Source organism: Sitophilus oryzae, unplaced genomic scaffold (assembly GCF_002938485.1).
Source record: "Sitophilus oryzae breed Bouriz unplaced genomic scaffold, Soryzae_2.0 scaffold_1179_pilon_pilon, whole genome shotgun sequence".
Taxonomy (NCBI): Eukaryota; Metazoa; Arthropoda; class Insecta; order Coleoptera; family Curculionidae; genus Sitophilus; species Sitophilus oryzae.
In genome coordinates this window covers 16,551-37,317 of record NW_022145814.1, presented here as the reverse complement: position 1 = coordinate 37,317, position 20,767 = coordinate 16,551, and the positions used below count along the sequence as shown (strand labels likewise).

At 31.6% G+C, this 20,767-nt stretch overlaps 1 protein-coding gene across 2 annotated transcripts in view; it reads right to left on the bottom strand.

The window, feature by feature from the left end:
• LOC115891029 (synaptic vesicular amine transporter) overlaps nucleotides 1-14,021 on the bottom strand; it is a 153,239-nt gene extending 139,218 nt beyond the window's left edge. For both annotated transcript variants that reach the window (XM_030911431.1, XM_030911424.1), the window contains exon 1: nucleotides 13,855-14,021. In XM_030911431.1, coding sequence (XP_030767291.1) covers nucleotides 13,855-13,990 — 136 coding nt within the window. In that variant the 5' untranslated portion in view covers nucleotides 13,991-14,021. The remainder of the gene's footprint in view (nucleotides 1-13,854) is intronic.
• Between the last annotated feature and the right edge of the window lie 6,746 nt (nucleotides 14,022-20,767).

Below are 20,767 nucleotides of genomic sequence, written 5' to 3'. Positions count from 1 at the left end.
AATTTACTGCAGCAGTCCAAAGACTGAGATCTACCACAGTCTTGGAAAACACATCACGATCTTTCAAGCTGAGCTATATGCTATTGAAACCTGTGTGCAACTGCTGGTAGAACAACAATACACCGGGAAAACAATATGCATATTTTCGGATAGTCAAGCTGCGCTGAAAGCACTTGAGGCAACGAAAAGCACGTCTATGACGATTCTTCATTGTAAGAAACTACTCAATATACTGGGAGATAGGAACAAAGTGTCAAGGGAGATAGGAACAAAGATAGGACACTTAGCGTTCCTAAAAATCTCGCAAGAGACAGGCTCTGTGAATGGGTTAGGAGTGAGACGTTCCGGGACTGGAATGACAGTCCCGGAATGGAACATGCCAAGAAAATCCTAGCAGGGCCATCCAAACATAGAACAGGAGAACTCCTAAAGGCCGGTAGGAATGGAACGCGTGTGCTCACTGCAGTGTACACGGGCCACTGCCGGCTGAGATCTCACCTACAGAGGACGGACTGGTGGAAGACGCCGAATGCCGACTCTGTATGGAAGATGATGAAACAATGAAGCACGTTATGTAATCACCCCGCTGGGAGCAGGACCAGGTTTGAGATGTTTGGCAAACCCATGCTAGACCTATCAGACCTAGGAGACATATCGCCCTCAGACATAACGGCCTATATTAGGAGGCTGGGTCGTGAGGGTGAACTTTGACGCTCTTGTAAATTAGAGCGTGTAGAAACTGAGCCACAATGGCCTCAGTGGAGGGTCCCCATGGGACCCACTCTTAGTCAATACACACAGACTAATTATACTTTTGTGACATTTATATTTGTTGGTAATAAAGTTGGTGCTTAACCTATAGCTGTTATTTTTCATACTAGTCAATCACAGGACAATTATACTTTGGCTTTTCAAACAGCAAAACATTTTCTAGAAAAAACTTAGCGGAAAGATATTTCAACCAAGAATTATTACGACCGATGACAATAGTGCCGAGTATGGTTTACAGAAGCGTAGCTAAAAAGTCTGAAATGTCAGCACTACGTATGCAGATGTAAATAACATCCTTTTTTTAACATAGATTTGTAACATAATTTGTACGTTAGAAAATTTAGTTTAGAGATTGGGGCTCTTAAAATCAACACGGGTTTGTCAACCAACATTGGGATACGTTTCCGTGCTGATTTCACTAACGGGGCGCGATGTTGAAATCAACACGGCTTTGTAAAGCAATATTGAACAACAATTCCGTGCTGATTCCATGACTGCGCAGTCTTGAAATGAACACGGAAACATAAATACGCTATCGGGTGCCTCTCAAAAATGGCTCACCCCTATAACTTTTTTATTTTTTCAGTTAAAAAATATATTTCCTGTGTTACTATATGACATAAATTAGGATTAATTGACCTAGTCAATTGTTTTTGGTCACTTCCTGTTTTACCGGAAATGACTACAACTTTTGATTTTTAAATGACACCTTCGGTATATTTCTACTTTATTCGATAGAAAATGACACTCCGAATAGAATTACATATATGTAATTCTATTCAGAGTGTCATTTTCTATTTTTTTATTATGTCAACTTTTAACATTTTCGCATATGGTTTATTTGAAATTGTAACATGTAGTTCACGATGACCATTTCACTCGAAATACAAAGTGTATGATACCAAATTATTACAGTTGGAGGTTGCAACCTTTAATGTTACAACTGTACAGTACAGTAAAATAAAACATCAAATCACCAGAATACACCAAAACACTTTTACTTTTACACTGGACGCGCGTTTTGCTAACCATGTTAGCATCATCAGCAGATGATTGAAACTCAACTAGTTTTAATCTGTAAGAGTCAGAATGCCACCTCCATAATCGGAATCTTCTATAACCGTAGAGGTTCTCATACTTTTTCTTCTCGTGTATCATTTTCAAAATTTTACTGGTTTCGGTAAACCACCTGCCGCTACATTTTTACCATATTTCCGAAATTCGTAAAAAAATGTGAAGATTAGATCTAATGATGGAAATTTGCGTCGTGCCGTGGACCCCTGGGAGTCACGTGGACCACTTTGGAAATCACCGGTATAAAAACTTGTCAATTAGGTAGCAGGGTGTCTCCTCCTTGTTCTGTCTTTCGCCTTCCTCCCTCTTTGAGTAACACGTTTGAACTTGAATGTATAAATCAGTTCACTTCTGAATCAGTACTTTCATAAAAAAAGATAAAGTTGAAACAAAAACATCTAACGTTGGAACTTAAAAAGAGAGGTAATTTCAAAAGCTATTCGAAAAATGCAGATTTTTGTGTATTCCAAGGGTGGCAAGTGTGGCTTCAAAGGCTTAAAAATAATATTTAAATCTTTGTGGGGGATTCATTTTCCCCCCCAGTATTTTTTCAAGAAATGAACCAGTGGTTCAATATTTGTCAGTTGTTTTTTTCACTGCAAAATGATTAAACAGCTTTAAATGCAGAATTATTAACAGCTTTTGATACCTGTATAGCTTGGGCATTGCAGATTATGATTCCAAAGCATCATATTATTTTACTAAAAGAGCTTCTTAGGTAAGTCACATTACAAAATAACATAAACAACAGATAATTACAAGTTTTGTCAAAAGTTTGTTAACAAAATATCAGCCCAAGATTAGAGTCCTAGAGGTGGCTATCGGTCTGATCCACTGCGACCGTTTCAGATCTATGGTGGTCCTCTTCTGATTCTTAGGTTACATTCTCCAATGCTATCCTTTTCACAAAGTCAAGCAACTTGGAGCCTGAACCCTCCATGTAGCTCGCTCGCAATGGCCTATCATTGCCTATTACCGAAAACCGCACATTTGCCAGGTTGTCGCACCGACATAAAATGTGTTGGGTTGTGTAGCTTTTTTTTCAGATTGGTATAACCTACGCATGGCTTCGTCCGTCAGTCCCATTAGCTGTAAATGCCTATTCAGCTTACAATGCCCGGTTAGTAGACCCACTACAGTTTTGACTGTCTTTCTGTCTTTCCTTATCAGGAATTTCCTTTATTATTACTCTCGTGCCCTGGTACCCAGGCTAACGTAAAAATGCTACGTTCATCTACATCAGCCCAAAACCAATATAGGATAGATGGTTATGGTGAGGTGCAATTTTTTCTGCACAAAGGGCAGATGCTTTCTTTTGATTTTTGTTATATTTAGAGGATAAGGTTTGATATTTGTAGAAAATATTGTGGTAATATTTTTTTAAGGTGTGCTTATGTATCAAATAACTATCGGGTTTTGTAAAGCTAGGCAAATAGTAAATACCTGAATTTAATTTGGGTATTTGTCGGCAAGTGACTGATGCGGATATTGCTATTTTGCATTTTGCTATTTGTTATTTGCTGCAGAACTTAGGAAGTGTCTAGGCAAAGGACAATTTGCTTAAAATTGCTTTATGCATATGACAAATATATGAATAATACCTGTGTTTTACATTGAATAATCAAAATATTTCATCAACTTAAAAATGGAATAAAAAATAATTATACTTTGATAATAGTAAAACAACTATTTACTTGATTTTTTGGCAAAATTATTTGTATCCTGGTAGTGTATTTATTTTATTCTATTTGTGTTCTTTCCATAAATTTGGCCTTTCTACTTCTTACCATTATTATTTTTACCAGTACTTACTTCCTCTTCTTCTAGGTGGGAGAGCACGCAAAAGTTATCAAAAGTGACATTGTTGTCCTAGCTAATCAATTCAAAACTACGACAACAGTGTCAATTTCGTTAAATTTTGCATTCTTGAAGAAACAACATTAACTCGGACTATATTCTGATGTCTGTTATGAAAAAAAAAACTACTAATTAGTTTCTAAACACTAGAATTATGCGAATATATTTTAGACTCTACCTACTATTATACTTGTATACAGGGTTGTTCACCACATACGACACGGAGTATTGTAGCTAAACGATTAGATTTTTACAAATTGTAAGTTTTGGGTTCGTTGAAGGACTATTAGAGCTACAATTTAAAAATATTTTTAATTGATACAGAGTGTCCCAAATAAATGAAAAATATCAAAGTTGTATTTTTTTAAATGGAACACCCTGTATATTATTAAATTTTTAGTTTCTACGATTAAAATAAAGGTAAATTTGATTAAGGTTTACCGCACTTTAATCTTACCGTTTTTGAAATATTTTCAATTTTGTGAAATCGCAGTCAAAATTTTAAGGCTTCATTTCTCCAGAGGTATCAAGTTTTTAATACTAAATATTTACTGAAGTTTATTTATTGATCAGTTATTGTGCTGCAATAATAAAAATTATACTACCTTATACAGAGTGTCTAAAGCAAAATAAAAACACTAAATCACCACAATACACCAAAACACTTTTACTTTTACACTGGACGCGCGTTTCGCTAACCATGTTAGCATCATCAGCAGATGATTATAAACTGACAGTGTTTTTATTTTGCTGTGTAACACCAAAGGTTCCAACCCTCAACTGTAATAGAGTGTCTAAAATGTTAATTTAAATAATTACTAGCTTTAAACGGCAATAACTTGTTTAATTTAAATGGAACACCCTATATATTTTATGAGAATCAGATGCACAACTTAATTGTCTATCAAACTGTATTATACCATTTTTTACCTATCTCTTCAAGTTTCCGTAGAAAATGCATTTTCATGTAATTTAAAACTCATTTATGAATATACCCATGGAATACTGACATATTAGATTATTTTTAAAGATGTACCAAATTTTTAAAGAGTACAGATACTAGTATTGTCGATATAGTTTGTTTATTTCATTAAGAAATAAAAAAACTGTTTAAATATTTGTTAAAGAGGACCAATTAATATGATTCCAGTATTCAAACTACATTAATTGACTGTTACGTTGATTAATAATAATTGCTCCAAATACTAATAAACTGAATTTTGTATGTATATTAGACAATGTGGTAAAAAGTAACACCTTAAAAATGATATTTCATTTTTTGACAAATGCTTATTTATAACAACAGAGACATTCCTTGTCATAACTTACTATTATATTGATTTCTGATTCAAATCCACATTTATTTAGAATAATTTATTAACGAACATAATTAAGTATGTAATTAATTAGTATTTGGGCGAAAATATTGGTGGTATATTTAATTAATGCTATACTCTTTTATAAAGATTTAAATAGTTTTCTTTTTGCATGCAAATGGGCTAGTAATATTATCATTTTGCTAAAAACGATAATATTACTAGCCTGTACATTTTATACATTTGTGGCTTTAAAAACAATCTAAAATGTCAATATTCCATGGGTATATTGATAAATGAGCTCTAAATTATAAGAAAATGCATTTTCTACGAAAACTTGAAGGGAGAGGTAAAAAGTGGTATAATATAATTTGATAGACAATTGCATTGTGCATCTGATTCTCGTAAAATATACAGGGCGTTCCATTTAAATTAAACAAGTTATTGCCGTTTAACGCTAGAAATAATTTAAAATAAATTTTTAGACACTCTGTATGAGGTAGTATTATTTTTATTATTGCAACACAATAACTGAATCAATAAATAAACTTCAGTAAATATTTAGTATTAAAAACTTTGATACCCTTGGAGAAATGAAGCCTTAAAATTTTTACTGCAATTTCACAAAATTGAAAATATTTCAAAAACGGTAAGGTTTAAGTGTAATAAACGTTAATCAAATTTACCTTTATTTTAATCGTAGAAACAAACAACTTTGATATTTTTTATTTATTTGGGACACTCTGTATCTTGTAAAAATATTTTTAAATTGTAGCTCTAATATTCCTTCAATGAACCCAAAACTTTGTAAAAATCGAATCGTTTAGCTACAATACTCCGTGTCGTATGTGGTGAACAACCCTGTATGTGATTTTACATCAACATGGTTTTTAGCTCCTTAATATTAATGCAGATTGTTTTAGATTTACAAATATCTCTTGTTTGTAGCTAGTCTATGTTTATAAAAATATCTTTTTTCTACAAACGTCAGTAAAAATGTAATTTTTAACGCATGCTGTCAGTGCCTAAAATGTGACATTATGTCACTGATGGCAAAAGTCATTTACTTTTAGCACTGGTGCCAAAGACTGGTGCTAAAAGTAAGTCACGTGATTTACTTTTAATACTGAAGCGATAATATTTGATTTCAGAATGACATATTATGAATTATTCATTAACGTAAAAAGTAATAATACCTTGATACATACGAGCATAAACTTGTTTGTAGAAAAAAGAGTGTATGATATGTGTGCTAAAAGTTATTTTATTTTGTTCGAAGGGATGGGACAAACCAAACCAAGCTTCCCTTCTCACAAAGTAAAATACCACTTTTAGCACTTACATCATAAATAACTATTTAAGTGCTTAATCACCATCTTTATAAAATAGTGTTTTGTTTATAACGTATGTAGTATTTGGTACATTTTTTATCTGCTGTATACCTATTTATTACATATACTGCATAGTACATATTAATAAATGTAGTAAATCAAAAATTAAAATACTACCTAATTATCAACGCTTCCAAAACATCGAAGACAAAACCAGTCAAGTGTAACAATTGATTACCGAGAAGAGAGCAATAGGAACAGAGAACTCGAAGAAATTGGACCATTATCTCTGTACCTACATATTATCTTTACATTTATTATTTTGACATGCATCTAATTGCCTGTAATTTGAGACATGTTTGATTAATATATACATCTTATACAATAATCTTTATCAAAAATATGTTAAGTAACACAATATTTATCTGCCATTCTATATTATCTTATCTCAGGCATATTATGTTTTTTAAATGTAGTTATCCCAACATATCTTTGATTAGGGTATTTACATGAAATTTCATAAATATCCGACTTTTCCTGTGGAGGTGTTTTACCTTTAGTAATCAACTAATAGTTCTTTTAATTTATTATTAGTACTATACACAAGTTTATAATTGATATACTTAAATATTTCTTTTAAACTACAGGATAACGGTCTATCAAACGATATTGAAATATAATTTGACGTATCTTTCTCCACTTGAAAAGACGAATTTGCAGAAATCGTAAAAGTATACCTACGTTTAATGAAGGAGAATAACCAGTACACACAGCTAAATTCCTAATGTAATCTCTTTTTATTTCATATATTTCGTATGGTAAGTCAAAGTCTAAGTATCTAAGTAGTTTATAAACTGAGAAATTTAAATTAGGCATTTTATGTTTAACAGTATAAGAGCAGGATTGTGTGACTAAGTTAAAAGTTAATTTACGTAATATCAATTAAACAAGATAGTACATATCATCTATTGTGAAACAATTTATCCATATTCATCCCTTTAAGTAAATCTTTAGTTTTCAAGCCTTAGCTCCGCAGATATTGTTATCTATTTCTAAAAGGTCGTCCGTCGTCCTTTGCCTTTCAGTGGCATCGTCAGTATTATCCTTTAAAGGAGTTACTAAGTTCTTAGAACAGTCACGATTATTATCAAAGATATCGTAATAATTACTTTCGCATCTGTGGCCCTTGCAATTTCCGAGATAATTATTCATCTAAGGGTAAAGTCACAATGATACTCCGTTTCCTAGTGAATTTTACAGCCGCGAATACGCTCCACTTACTCTATTCAGATTTGCGCAAAGAGATTCTTGGCCTATTGTCTTGGAATACTGATAAATTTCAGTCAATTACCAAGGAGGTCATTTTGAGAGATATTCTTCATTTTTTCTTAATTAAGGTATTCGCTTAGTTGTCCTATTATTTTGATAATATTTTATATATCTCAGTACCCTCAGGGTTTCGAAATCCTTAATTAGGGAACATTTAGAAAATAATTATACATATTAAGTATTAGAAAGTAAATATTCTTGATATGTCGATCAGTAAAAGATACCTATATGATTATAAAACATAACCTTGATCAAACAATTAATATTAAAACAGAAAAATAAATAATTTTTTAAAATGTGCAAAATTTATTAATATCAATTGATTTTCTATTAAAAAATTTAACTTGATTCATGTATGTGATTTCTATAATTGTTCTGTAGAACGCATTTTGTAATTTAAAAACTGAAAATTTATATTCTAGTTCCATTTATTTAAATTAAATTTATAAAAGTAATGTCGAAGAATAAAAAAATAATTAATGATAAATATGATATAGGAAGTAGCATTAAAAATGGTCCTCCTACTAACAAACTATTGGAAAACAGAGAAACTTTTTTGGTTACTTTTGTTCACATGATGTGTTTACTTAAATTAGATTCCACCCCCATATAATTGATTATATCATGTATTAGACATACAATGTGGTCTATTAGTGCAAGTCCACTATCGTTGTATTGTCGAATATATAAAAAAGTTTTCTAAAGATGTTACATGGTTTATAATGGTGCATATTTCAAAAATGTTTGGTCGTATACAGGGTGCCACAAAAAAAGTTGTGAACACGTTTTTCTAAATTCCATCACCCATTTTTTGCAGATAATTGGATTCAGCATAAAATCTTGCATATATGTATTACCCTGTATAAGATAACGTAAATGTTCCTTTGCGGGTTTATTCTGTTATCCATGGTGTTTAGGAAAATATAGCTAAGTTAACACTATTTTTATTTGAAGCACTATTTGGAGTTGCCATTCTATTTCTTATTTACTAAAGTTTTGGTTAAAAACACTATATCTAAAAATTGGTTATAAACTGGAGTAAATATAACTTTATTAATACTTAGAGAACTATATTTTTTCCTAAATACCAATGATAACAATAAATCCGCGAAGAAAAATTTACATTATCTTATACAGGGTTTTTATGGCGTCACGAAAAGCCGAATATTTAAAATTAACGCAAATTTTCCTTTGCTCTATTGAAATGCAACACCCTGTATATTTTTCTCGTTTAGCTGCAGAATTAAAAATGGAGTTGTTCCAAAATGTTTGACGGTTATGTAGATATTCGCTTTATTATATTACTTATGGGATTTTCAATGGTAAAATACCAGACAAAGATCATATTAGGTGGCTTTGAAAAAAAATTACTGTTGGCAAAGCCATATGTAATATGATTTATGAAAAATTTACGAACACTTTAAAGAGAAAAAATGTTTACTTTTTAATCCTCCATCTAAAAAAATAATATACGAGGTGTTGTATTTTAAAAAAACAGATATAACATTTTGAATATTGCGATGTTGGTGATACCATATAAATTACCCTGTATAAGATAACGTAAGTTTTCCTTTGCAGGTTTATTCCGTGTTTAGGAAACACAGGTTTAGCGCACACAGAAAAAGGTAAGTTTTTATCTAAATAACCTATTATTTTCTTATTTTTTTACTGTAAATTGTCATATATAAGTATTTATTATAGTACTAAAGAAAAAAATAACAATTTTTCTGATTTTAGTTAAAATATCGGTAGTGTTAAAAATACCGGTGGTTCCTTATAAGGCCAATCAAAAATTTGACGGTTGGCCTTGCTAGGCTACATGGGCTTTACGAGGAACATTTATAAATAATGAAAATATGAACACTTAGTTTTTAGTTATAAATACGTACCGGGAAAGTTGAAACAATGTTTTATGTTTATAATATTATTATTTATAAAGGCTATTCAACTTTTTAGCTAAAAAAGTTGAATTTTGGCCTTACAAAGAACAAACTCATAAGAAGGCCAATATAGGTATTTTTTTGTAATGTCATTCTAAAACGCATTGGCAACTTATTTGTTATCGTTGTAATACTCATTACTATAATTTTTAAATAATTTCGAAAATATATTCTTAGTTTTTGTGCTCAAGGAATGTTTTTTGAGTTTTTTTTAAATAAGAGTATAATATGTTAAGCATTTAATTTCTCGTTTAAATGAAAGAGCTTTTTATGTAGTTTTAGTAAAGGCGGATATGTTGATTATTACAACTCTAGTTTTAAGTTGAAACACTGATTTATAATATTGGCCTTGTATGGGACCCTGTTCCTTGCAAGGCCGTTTGGAAGAGTTTAATAAAAGTTAAGTTTAATAAATAGTGATTACCTTTAGTATTAAAAAGTAATGTATATGTTACACAATAAAACAAAGTGTTTATTAATAATTTGTTTCTTTCATCTATCCAGTAAATGAACTAATAAAAACTTTTTTTTCTTTACAGTGGCCTTCCATGGTCCACCTACCTTAGAACATCTCAAATAACTAACCAGGTATTGAAATTATATGTTTGTTGCTTTGAATTCATACGTCCGGCATCAATCGGGTGAAATCAACACTCCTTCGGTTAATATAAGCAAATATACGTACTATTACAGCTTATTCATTAAGCAGCCAGTCGACTTAGCTAGTTTAGAGTTGTATCTCTTCGTTAGAGCGCCAAATTAAATAGTAAATTTTATTTTTTAACATAACCCAAGTAAATAATTATATAGTATACAGCATAGAGATAATAGTTAATGCTTTTAGCGAAAATAAAAATGAAAATTGTATTTTCCACTTTGAGAATCTTAAATATTCTAAAAGTTGTCAGTTTTTACAACAATCTAGTCTAAACGGAATGCATTATCTTGAAGGTGTTAATTATTCGAGAGAAATAATGGCAAAAGAAAACTTTCCACTTTTCTTTTCGTAGATACTGCCACGAACGACTTCACTGTTCCAGTAATATAATGTCATAATAATGACTTGGGGAGGCAGAAATGCAATGGAGCAAAAGAAAAGCTAGCGAGAGTGGCTGCACAACATAATAGCTCAATCCGTTGTGGGAAGAATAAAGTGCCATAAAATTATAGAATTTTATTCACTCTTAAAAACGAAATCTCTATCAAACGTTTTAGATTATATATAATGACCAGGAGCTTTACACTGAAAGCAAAATTTACGAGTGAGACTTTATTATCGCATTAAAATAAGGTTATGGTTCACCACTGGCAATCAAAGACCTCATAAAACCCAATAATGCAATTATTTTTTCCTATGGAAAAATCTTTTGTTCCTCTTATTGTGGAATTTTATTTGGTTCTAAAAACGGAAGCTTATTATTGAAATTAAATTTATTTTACTGTAATTATTTATTGCCGTCTGTATAGTATTACATTAATTTAGATCAAAACAAAGTCATTTTCCATTAGGACGTACACTTAAATACAATTCGATCAAAATAAAAACGGCATCAGAGGTGACTTGATATGAACATTGCTGCCATTTTTTATGTGATATGTCATGGATTGTCATTTCAAAGCCAGCTAGAAGCCGTTTGTTTTTCGGATTATCTTGCTCCACATTGGTAAGTAGTCAACGAAAGGATACATGACCATGACAGCTGCGTCAGTAATTTTTTTTTCACAGGTAATTTGTATTAATTTAATTCTGTAATTTTTTGGATGCCGTCTGTCAAACTTTTCTCTGATTCTTTGGGCAAATTTTCTACCAAATATCTATTCTTTTTATGGTTTTAACATATCTGTACCCCAGAAGCAGACTATTTTTGCAAAATCAGCCCCGCTCTAATATGACCTTTTGGAATCGCATCGATGCAGAGCAGTGATGAGCATTACGATTCTTTTTAGTGAATCGAATCACACGATTCGATTTGTCATATTGAATCGACTCCTACGATTCGTTCACTTGAACGAACCATGCAAAATTTACGTTTCAGAAAAACAAGATCGTAACTGGCACTACCGGCGATAATTTGGTCGGACAATTACTTAAGGGACTAGAAAAAAACATTTCTTTCATTTGTTTTTCAACACTCTATGGCACTGGCGTAATTGGATTGATTATTTTACCAATAATATTAAATTATATCAATCCAGTTCATATACTATTTATTAAGGACTTCTTTATACCAATTTAATATTTTTAGAGTATATTTAAATCCGATTTAATAATCATATAGGTAATAAATAGTACATGATCGAAAAAAATGGCGTCCAGTTGGGTCGGAAATGAGCATCGATGACATTCCTCATATAATGTGGTAGATTTGCATTTTTATGTTATAGATGTTTCGCGAATCATTTCTGACACAAGAACCTTTTAGCTGAAAATAGCCTTGATAAAGACGAAAATCGGCATTTTTTTTAAAAAAAGTTCTTTCCTTGCAGTCATTCCTCATATAATTTTAAATATTATAAAATGACAGCGATATTTATTTTTAATAACCATCGCTGACGCCGTTTTTTATCATATTGAGCAGAGGCCAACAATATTTATTTAGTGTTGCATAAAAACACGATTTTGTCTTTTAGTCCGACATATAATGGTTTATAGTCGGTAAATATTATTTTAACAAGAATATTAACGTGAAAATTAAATGCATTACAGATACGCTCGTACTAAGCACAGTATAAATAAGTTTTACTAAACGTCCTCTAACCCAGTGTGAGTACATATTATCAAAGCAAACCTTTGAAGGAGGGTAGAAGGACAATAACTCACAATCTTTAAGTTGTTTAATTTAAAAAATTTTAATGCTTAAAAAAGCAAGGGGGCGACATGTTTCGGCAATTTAAAATATTCCCATCTTCAGGCCCAAAGCTAAAATACAATTACAGAGGTCAAATTTAAAATACAATCACAAAAAAGTTAAAAAGTCCAAAAATTATATATATCACAAAATTTGTTCAATCACAGATAACAATATGGTATGTTAAATTTGATTTTTTTTTAATTTTTCAAATTTAACATACCATATTGTTATCTGTGATTGAACAAATTTTGTGATATACAGGGTTGTTCACCACATACGACACGGAGTATTGTAGCTAAACGATGAGATTTTTACAAATTGTAAGTTTGGGGTTCGATGAAGGACTATTAGAGGTACAATTTAAAAATAATTTTACAAGATACAGAGTGTACCAAATAAGTAAAAAATATCAAAGTTATATTTTTTTAAATAGAACACCCTGTATATTATTACATTTTTAGTTAGTTGATTTTTAAAATTTCGCGGTGCGCTCGGTCTCGGTACGGTAGAAATGAGAACTTTCTGGCGCTGTATTTCACGCAGTCCCACTTTTTTTCTAAAAATTTAGTAATAGCACAGTAATAGTCTCAGATGAACACGAGGAACGGTTCTATATCAAGATATTGCTAAGCTAGAGAAGAGATTTTCAGAGAAGTGGAATGCAAGCATGTTGGCGGAGTAGGTACTGCTGGTTTTTGGGACGAGTTTTGCCTCAAAGTATAAATGTCAAGCAACCATCAAATAAAAATAGAGATCTTTTTATTTATTATTGTTTACAACTAAAATAATTCTTTTCACCTCTTTAAATTAAATACATGTCCATAAAAGTATTATTATTATCGGAAAGTGATAAAAATATTATTATATAGAGAGGGAAAGGCCGGCCGTAGCTCCAGCGTTAGTGTGTTCGATCCCCAGCCAGTACGGTCGCTTTATTTATTTAAATAAAAATATTTATTTATCTAAATAAAGCGACCAACGAGCCGCCATGCCACCTCAAGGAAGGCAATGGCAAAGCACCTTGAGTATATTTTCCTTGTACAGCCTCTAAAATAGTGCCGTTCGGATACGGTAATAAACTGTAGGTCCCGTGTACTTGTGAAACCCTGATGACACACTTCACAAGTACATGCGAGAGGTAGCCGACGCTCTATATGTCACTGTAAGAAGAAGAGAGGGGAACTTTCTCAAAAATGGTGAATGATACAAGAAAACCGGAGTGATGTTTGAGGGAGGGCTCGATATTTTTTTACAGACCAGTGTATTTAATAGTTTTGCATACGGAATCTTCATGTTCAAAAACAATTCTTTAATTATGACACTGTCCGATACTCCAGGTATTCGCTTTAGAGGATATTACGGGTGTTATTGTAACTTAACTTACCAACGATGGTGAGCAACATGTTGTCCAGTAACAGGGCTATGGCGACGATGACCAATACGAGGCGGCGGGACTCGCGGCAGCGCTGGATCCAGCCGCCCAGCCGTGTGCCACTCAGCCACTCGTTCACGACGGTCATACCTGCAGTGGCCCTTTCACCTCAGTGAAACTCTGTAAAAAGATATTAAATTATTTATAGATTTTCTTTTTAATTATTATTAATTATTACTATTAATTAAAAATCACTACAAAATCTGTTGCCCACTAGTAGCACCGTACATAAAACACAGTTTTATGTACGGTGCTAGTAGTTCATACCATATTCAAATAGATAGCGCCACGCATAGCTTCTATAAGTGAGTATTCCAAATTACCAACAGTATTCCAAATTACCCTTATTTCCTCTATCTATTAGATATTGCATTACCGGTTAAATATACCGTTAAATCGGTAAAATATTACCGGTAAATCTTCAAATAACGGATAATTTCGGTAATCAATAAAAAAAAATTAAAATAGGCTAGCAGCCCTGCAGATGCCAAATTTGCTAGCACGCACAGAATTTTAGAGGGCATCTTGAACTTTTATTTCCGACTAATTTTTAAGCCTTTATTTCGAACTTTTATTACTATTGAAATATATTTATTAAAATATTTATTCTATAATAGTTATTTATATTTTCTCGTTAACAGCAGCAAATTGACCTGACTCTGGTGTAATTGTGATACCACTGAGAAGCCAAATTGTGATGCCACTTGTGATGATCTGAGAGCCACTAGAGCAAAACTCTGTAAAATATCTGTCACTAAGAAACAAATTCTAAAAAATATCTTGGTATAATAATAGACAAACATTTGAAATGGAACGAACATGTTTTATACCTCTCAAAAAACTTTGGTATCTAGTTCATTGGGGTGGCATGTATCACTGCACATTGAGACAGTTAAAACTATTCAAAATTATATCATTAAAACTATGTTTATGAGATTTAAGCTATATTCTACCAATAAGCTTTACAATGCAGAAGTATGCTGTGTAAAGAAATCTATATACAGGGTCCGGCAATAGTGCGTCGGGCATCTGTAGCTCCTAGAATAAAAAACTTGAGAATTTTTATTAAATGCAAACCTAAAGCATGTACCAGGATGTATTTCCGGAAAATATTTTAACTTCTATAGGGTGGCTCAAAAAAGTGCGAGTGGATCTGGATGACTTTGTTTAAATGGAACACCCTGTATATTATTGCATTTTTGGCTTCACTTTCATCACTTTACATAAACCTAAGACATGAGTAAATATATTTCAATAATTTCAGAGATATTAATAAATAAATAAAAATTATATATTTTTTCAGCCTTTTTTAAAAAAAATATTAATAATACAAGAACTGTCCTGAAATAAAAACTGTGTATTAGACATTTACTTTAGATTCTCTGTACTTACTTTGTTATAAATATGGAAGTCGTAAATCATACAGGATGTACAAAATTCTACCCCAAACAAGAATAAAATATACAATAATTTTTCTTTGTTTTTTTTTTAAATGGGACATCCTGTATATTATTTGTTCATTAGACGGAGAATTAAAAAATGATCATTTTTTGCATTTAGAACATTTCAAAATTTTTAACGGTTTCGCAGATATTTCCGGTTTTGTATTTCATATGGCATTTTCTACAGTAAATATTTATCAAAGCCACCCAGTGATTTTTCTCTCGTATTTTACCATTGAAAGCGCCATATGAAATAATACTGCGTGTATCCGGAAAACTATTAAAAATTTTGAAATACCTTAAATACAAAAAATGTTCATTTTTTAATTCTCCGTCAAATAAAAAAATAAAATACGTTAATACGTTAAGTAAAATTATTTTATATTTTTGAAAGTTTGGCGTAAAATATTGAACATTCTGTATGATTTACGATTACCATATTAATAGCAAAGTAAGAACAGACCATCTAAAGTAAATATCTAATATAGTTTTCATTGAACAGTTCAAAAATATATATTTTTGATTTATTTTTTAATATCTCTGAAACTATTGAAATAGATTTACTCATATCTTAGGATTATGTAAAGTGATCTGAAAGGAAGCCAAAAATGCAATAATATACAGGGTGTTCCCTTTAAAAAAAGTCATCCAGATCCACTCACACTTTTTTGAGCCACCCTATAGAAGTTAAAATATTTTCCGAAAATACATCCTGGTACATACTTTAGGTTTGCACTTAAACAACATTTTCAAGTTTTTTATTCTAGGAGCTAGAGATGTCCGACGCACTATTCCCGGACCCTGTATAACTAGCTGACCCGGCAAACGTTGTTGTGCCATATAAATTATTCCTTGGATTATTCTTAGGATTACTTTATTAGAAAAAAAAATTGTGTGCGCACTATGTGAAATGAAGCTTCTGGTTGCATATTTGAAGTGAAGCTTCTGGTTGCCTGTCCGTCTGTCCGTCTGTTTGTCCCTCTGTCCGTAACACCCTGATGTAGACGTAAACGAAACGTCGCGCGTCGTATCCAACTTTCCAGGGAACCTGTTGCTCTTGATATAGGTATAAATGCGACATTTTCTTGCCATTATTAAAATGTTTGTGCCACTGCTAAGCACAAACTCTCTCTAAATAAGTCGATCATATCTAAAGCAGAACAAATATCTTCTTCAATGCTTATTATTGGTAAATTTATAGTTACGATTGGCTCGTAGTAAACTTCAAGTCGGTTTTTATAAGATATAGAAATCCACCAGAATCCTGTAACTTTTTTACTCAATAATATACGTATAACTATATAATATCGTATAATAATACGAGGAATTTAACCATTGGTGTTAATTAATTTATTAATACTTGCACATTTGAAATTTTTATGACCTTATTTGATAATATATCTATAATTGTATGATGATTGTAAAATCTGAGTATAAATAGGCATCGGTTAAAACGATAACATTGATTTTTTTGCAAATATTTTTGTTGTGAAGACAGTGTAAAGTTTCGTTTAAAGCTAGACATGATAATATTTTTTTCTTTTTTTTTCATTTGTTGTTTAATAAAAGGGAAGAAATGGAATTCCTCCGGTTGATGTCTATGTTCACTGCCGTGGTAACGTATTAAGTTTATTTTAAATATATTAAAAATATTTAAACCAGATTTAGTTTTTGTCACAATTATTATCTTTTTGCTTTAATTTTGAAAAATAATTTAATAACAATTGCTTAGCGGTAATTACTTATTCCGTACAGTGTGCAGTTGTGCATCAAGTTTGCAAGAAATGTATGGCCTAAAAGCTTGATCTCAGAACTGGCGTTATATCCCAGGCGATGCCCTAAATAGCCAACGAAACTTATTCAAACCAACAGCCGTCAATTCTTTTGAATTTTGTACAATTCTAGTTGGCTTTTTATGGTGTCGCCAGTGACAAACATATCCTGAGAACGAGACTATACAAAAAATATATTTGCAAATTAAACTCTAGTGATAACTGTCAGGGCGGTAATTTATAAAAATTTAATGCTGTGAAAAGTTGGGTTAAATGAAAAATATAGAAAACCCCGAAAGAAAAAGATATTCAAAATTCGATTTTACGTCAATTTTAATAAATATTTAGAACGTTCCAAAAACAATGTATCAAGTAAACGTATCCAATAAAACTCTGTGTAACTATTTTTGCTCAGTGTAGGCTTAAATCACAGTTTAAAGACTACTGTGCTTAAATTCTCATTCCATAAACTTAATGTCATAATCTGTATCAAGTGTGAATGTTTGATTTTAGAATATTTTATCCTTTATTCAAAGCTCTCCCCAAATTATTAATTCTTTATATTTTATATTTAGAGGAATTCTATAGTAGTTTTACTTTTAATCCTAATTTTACTACCTACATATTTATAGTTTTAGAGCTTGGAGTAAAATAAACTGCCTGTTAAGTTACCAGTTACCAAAGGTTCAAAGGTTTGATACTGGAATTGCAATTACTTTTGCAATAGCATATTGCATTTGCTTAATACTATATATAGCATATATATATATATATATAGCTACTGCAGCAGCATATATATATATATATATATATATATATATATATATATATATATATATATATATATATATATATATATATATATATATATTTTTTTTTTTTTTTTTTTTACATATCCGGTTTGCTTCCTTCAGCTCCGACACTTCGGAAGGAAACTTGCCGGTGTCCTCTTTCAGTGTTCAACTCCTGACGTCCGTCTGGTAAGCCGTTCACTGAATCCGCGTATCGTGTGCCCTGAGTATTTTGAGAGAGCCCAAAATCACAGGCCTTCTGCATGCTTGCAGCAAGTCGTTCCGCTACATTATAACACGCTGGTATCAGTTTCAATTGCTGGAGCAGGGTGTCTTTAAACTCCTCCTAAACTTCCTATCACCAGTACCACCAACCCTGCAGAATGATCAGCGTACATTCTGCGCATTTACTCTAGGAGTTCCTGGTACTTCTCCTCTTTTCACTCTTCTTTACTGATTATGTTCTTCTCTGATGGCGCCGAGAATTCTATGACATAAATTATTTTCTTCGCTATATCCTGGAGAACTATGTCTGGTCTGTTCGCCCGTATTTGTCCGAAGGCCTGGAATGGATAGTTCCAGTAAATTTTGGTTGAAAATTGATAGCTCCATTGAAAATTTTGATAAATGACTGCCGCGGCATATGGTCGTCTTTTTGGAACAGACAACCTAAAAAACAAAAACACGTAAAATATCTTCATCAGATACCTGCATAATTTTGTGCACATAATTAGTTTATTTCTTTGCTATTTGTATGCATTAGCGTAACTAGAAATTAATCCTTCGGGGGGCTGTGGTTGAGCCCAGGAGGGCCTATGGCTTTTTTTTAAATGAAAGATAATTTAAAAAAAAACAAATTTTTTGAATAAAACGTGTACATGAATTTCTCTCAATAAATGTTATAGACTTGGTTATCAAACCGTGTTCCCGTAGATTACTTAAATACCTACAAATTTTCTAAAAAATAAAAAATTGACACATTTTTTTTGAACACAACAAAATAATATTAACTAAACAAAAACTAGAAAACATCAGTTTTACTACATCACAAGCAAATAAAAATTAAAACGTAGCCAAGGGTCATAATTAAAGATTTCTCTGGGGGGTGTCCAGCAGTACCTGGGAGGGGCCCGGCAGCATATTCGTAATTCGCCAACACATTAGCCGCTCGGATTAGGTCGGGACCAGCGACGGACGGTTGATAAAGTACCGACGTATTAGACTAGTCCCAACCCTTATGCGTCGGTGATTTACGAGAGCGAAATACTGTTGACTGCATATTACATTATAGTATAGGTTATATATCGAGAACTGTCAGAAAATTATAAAAAAAACAGACTTGAACAGAAATTACATTTAATATTAAAATTAAACTTATACGGTGTATTCCATTTAAAATAAGCAATTTGATTTTCTAAAATTTCATGGGGCAATTTTCAATTTGTCATTTTTAGTATAAAATTGTAACTAAAATTTTGTTAACTTAAAAAAATACTTTCTGTTATATAAATTATTAATGGCGAAATGAGTGTGGATTACCCTGTATATGGAAATTACCTCTAAGGAAACTACTAATCAACTTAAGTTATTTTGCTTACAAAGCGTATTATCAAAAAACATATAAATAGAAAAAAATGAAGACATATTTTTTTATTTTCTTGGATTTATTCACTCCTAATCCCATATTTTTGTTAATTTTGTGTCTTGAAGAAATTGTCTGATAGTTACTAATAATTTTACTGGACAGTCTATAGTTGTTTTGCGGCTCACTTCCCTATTTTTCTTTTGTTTGCCATCAAAATGACAGTGATAAAATCTCTTAAATGCTTATTCGACGTAGTCGCAGAGCCAATCTTAAAATATTTTTTAAACTCTTTCAAAAATTTCTCTTCTAACATTTACCAAGGCAGTTATCCGTTCTATAATAAAATAACCTAACCTAACCAAACTAAACAAACTAAAATTTACTCGCTAACCATTTTTAAGCTTCCATGCTAGAATGATTGGAGCCTTAATAAAGGGTAAGCTAAGTTTTAAGACTTATCGCAAGTACCGTATGATCGAAAAAACAGCGTCTTGAAATGGCGATCAATGACATTCCCTGTATAATTTTACATACAAAATGACAGCTATCTTTATTTTCAAGCCAATTCTGACGCCTTTTTAATGATACATTAATAACATTACTGTTATTATTTAATTTTTTTCTGCAAAAAAAGCAACATATCTAAAATTTGTTTTTATCAGTAATCTGCAATCTCAGTTTATTGCTATTATTTATTTATTTTTTTTTTTTTTTTTTTTTTTTTTTTTTTTTTATATTAATATTCTTCTCGAAATATGTTAATCACTGGAAAACAATGAAAAACAACTACAGAAGATTAATGACTGATCATAAAAATTACGAATACCCATTATAGCGCAGATAAAATTAATCCGATTTACAAACTTGCGAAGAAAGTAACAATATTTTGAGCGCATCGTAAATCGCCGACGTATTAGTCTAATGCGTCGGCAATTTACGCAGCACCCGAACTATCCCGAACGGCTTATGTGTCGGCGAATTCCGAATGATATACCGGCACTCGGGCACCACTGTAAGCGTTATCGTTGTATGATAAAAAGAAAACTTCGGCAGAGAGTCTCGTTTAAAAGACAGACGCGCCCAAGCAATGATATAAAAATGTTTTTATACGGTGTGAGTTTTCTAATGTTATTTGGGCGCGTTTGCCTTCTAAACGCAACCGTCTACTCTAGAAGTTTTCTTTACCATTAAATAGCAAATAAATAAACTACTATGTGTCAAAAAATTATTCAGGTATCTTTGATAGCAGCAATACGTAACTGAACGAAGTACTGA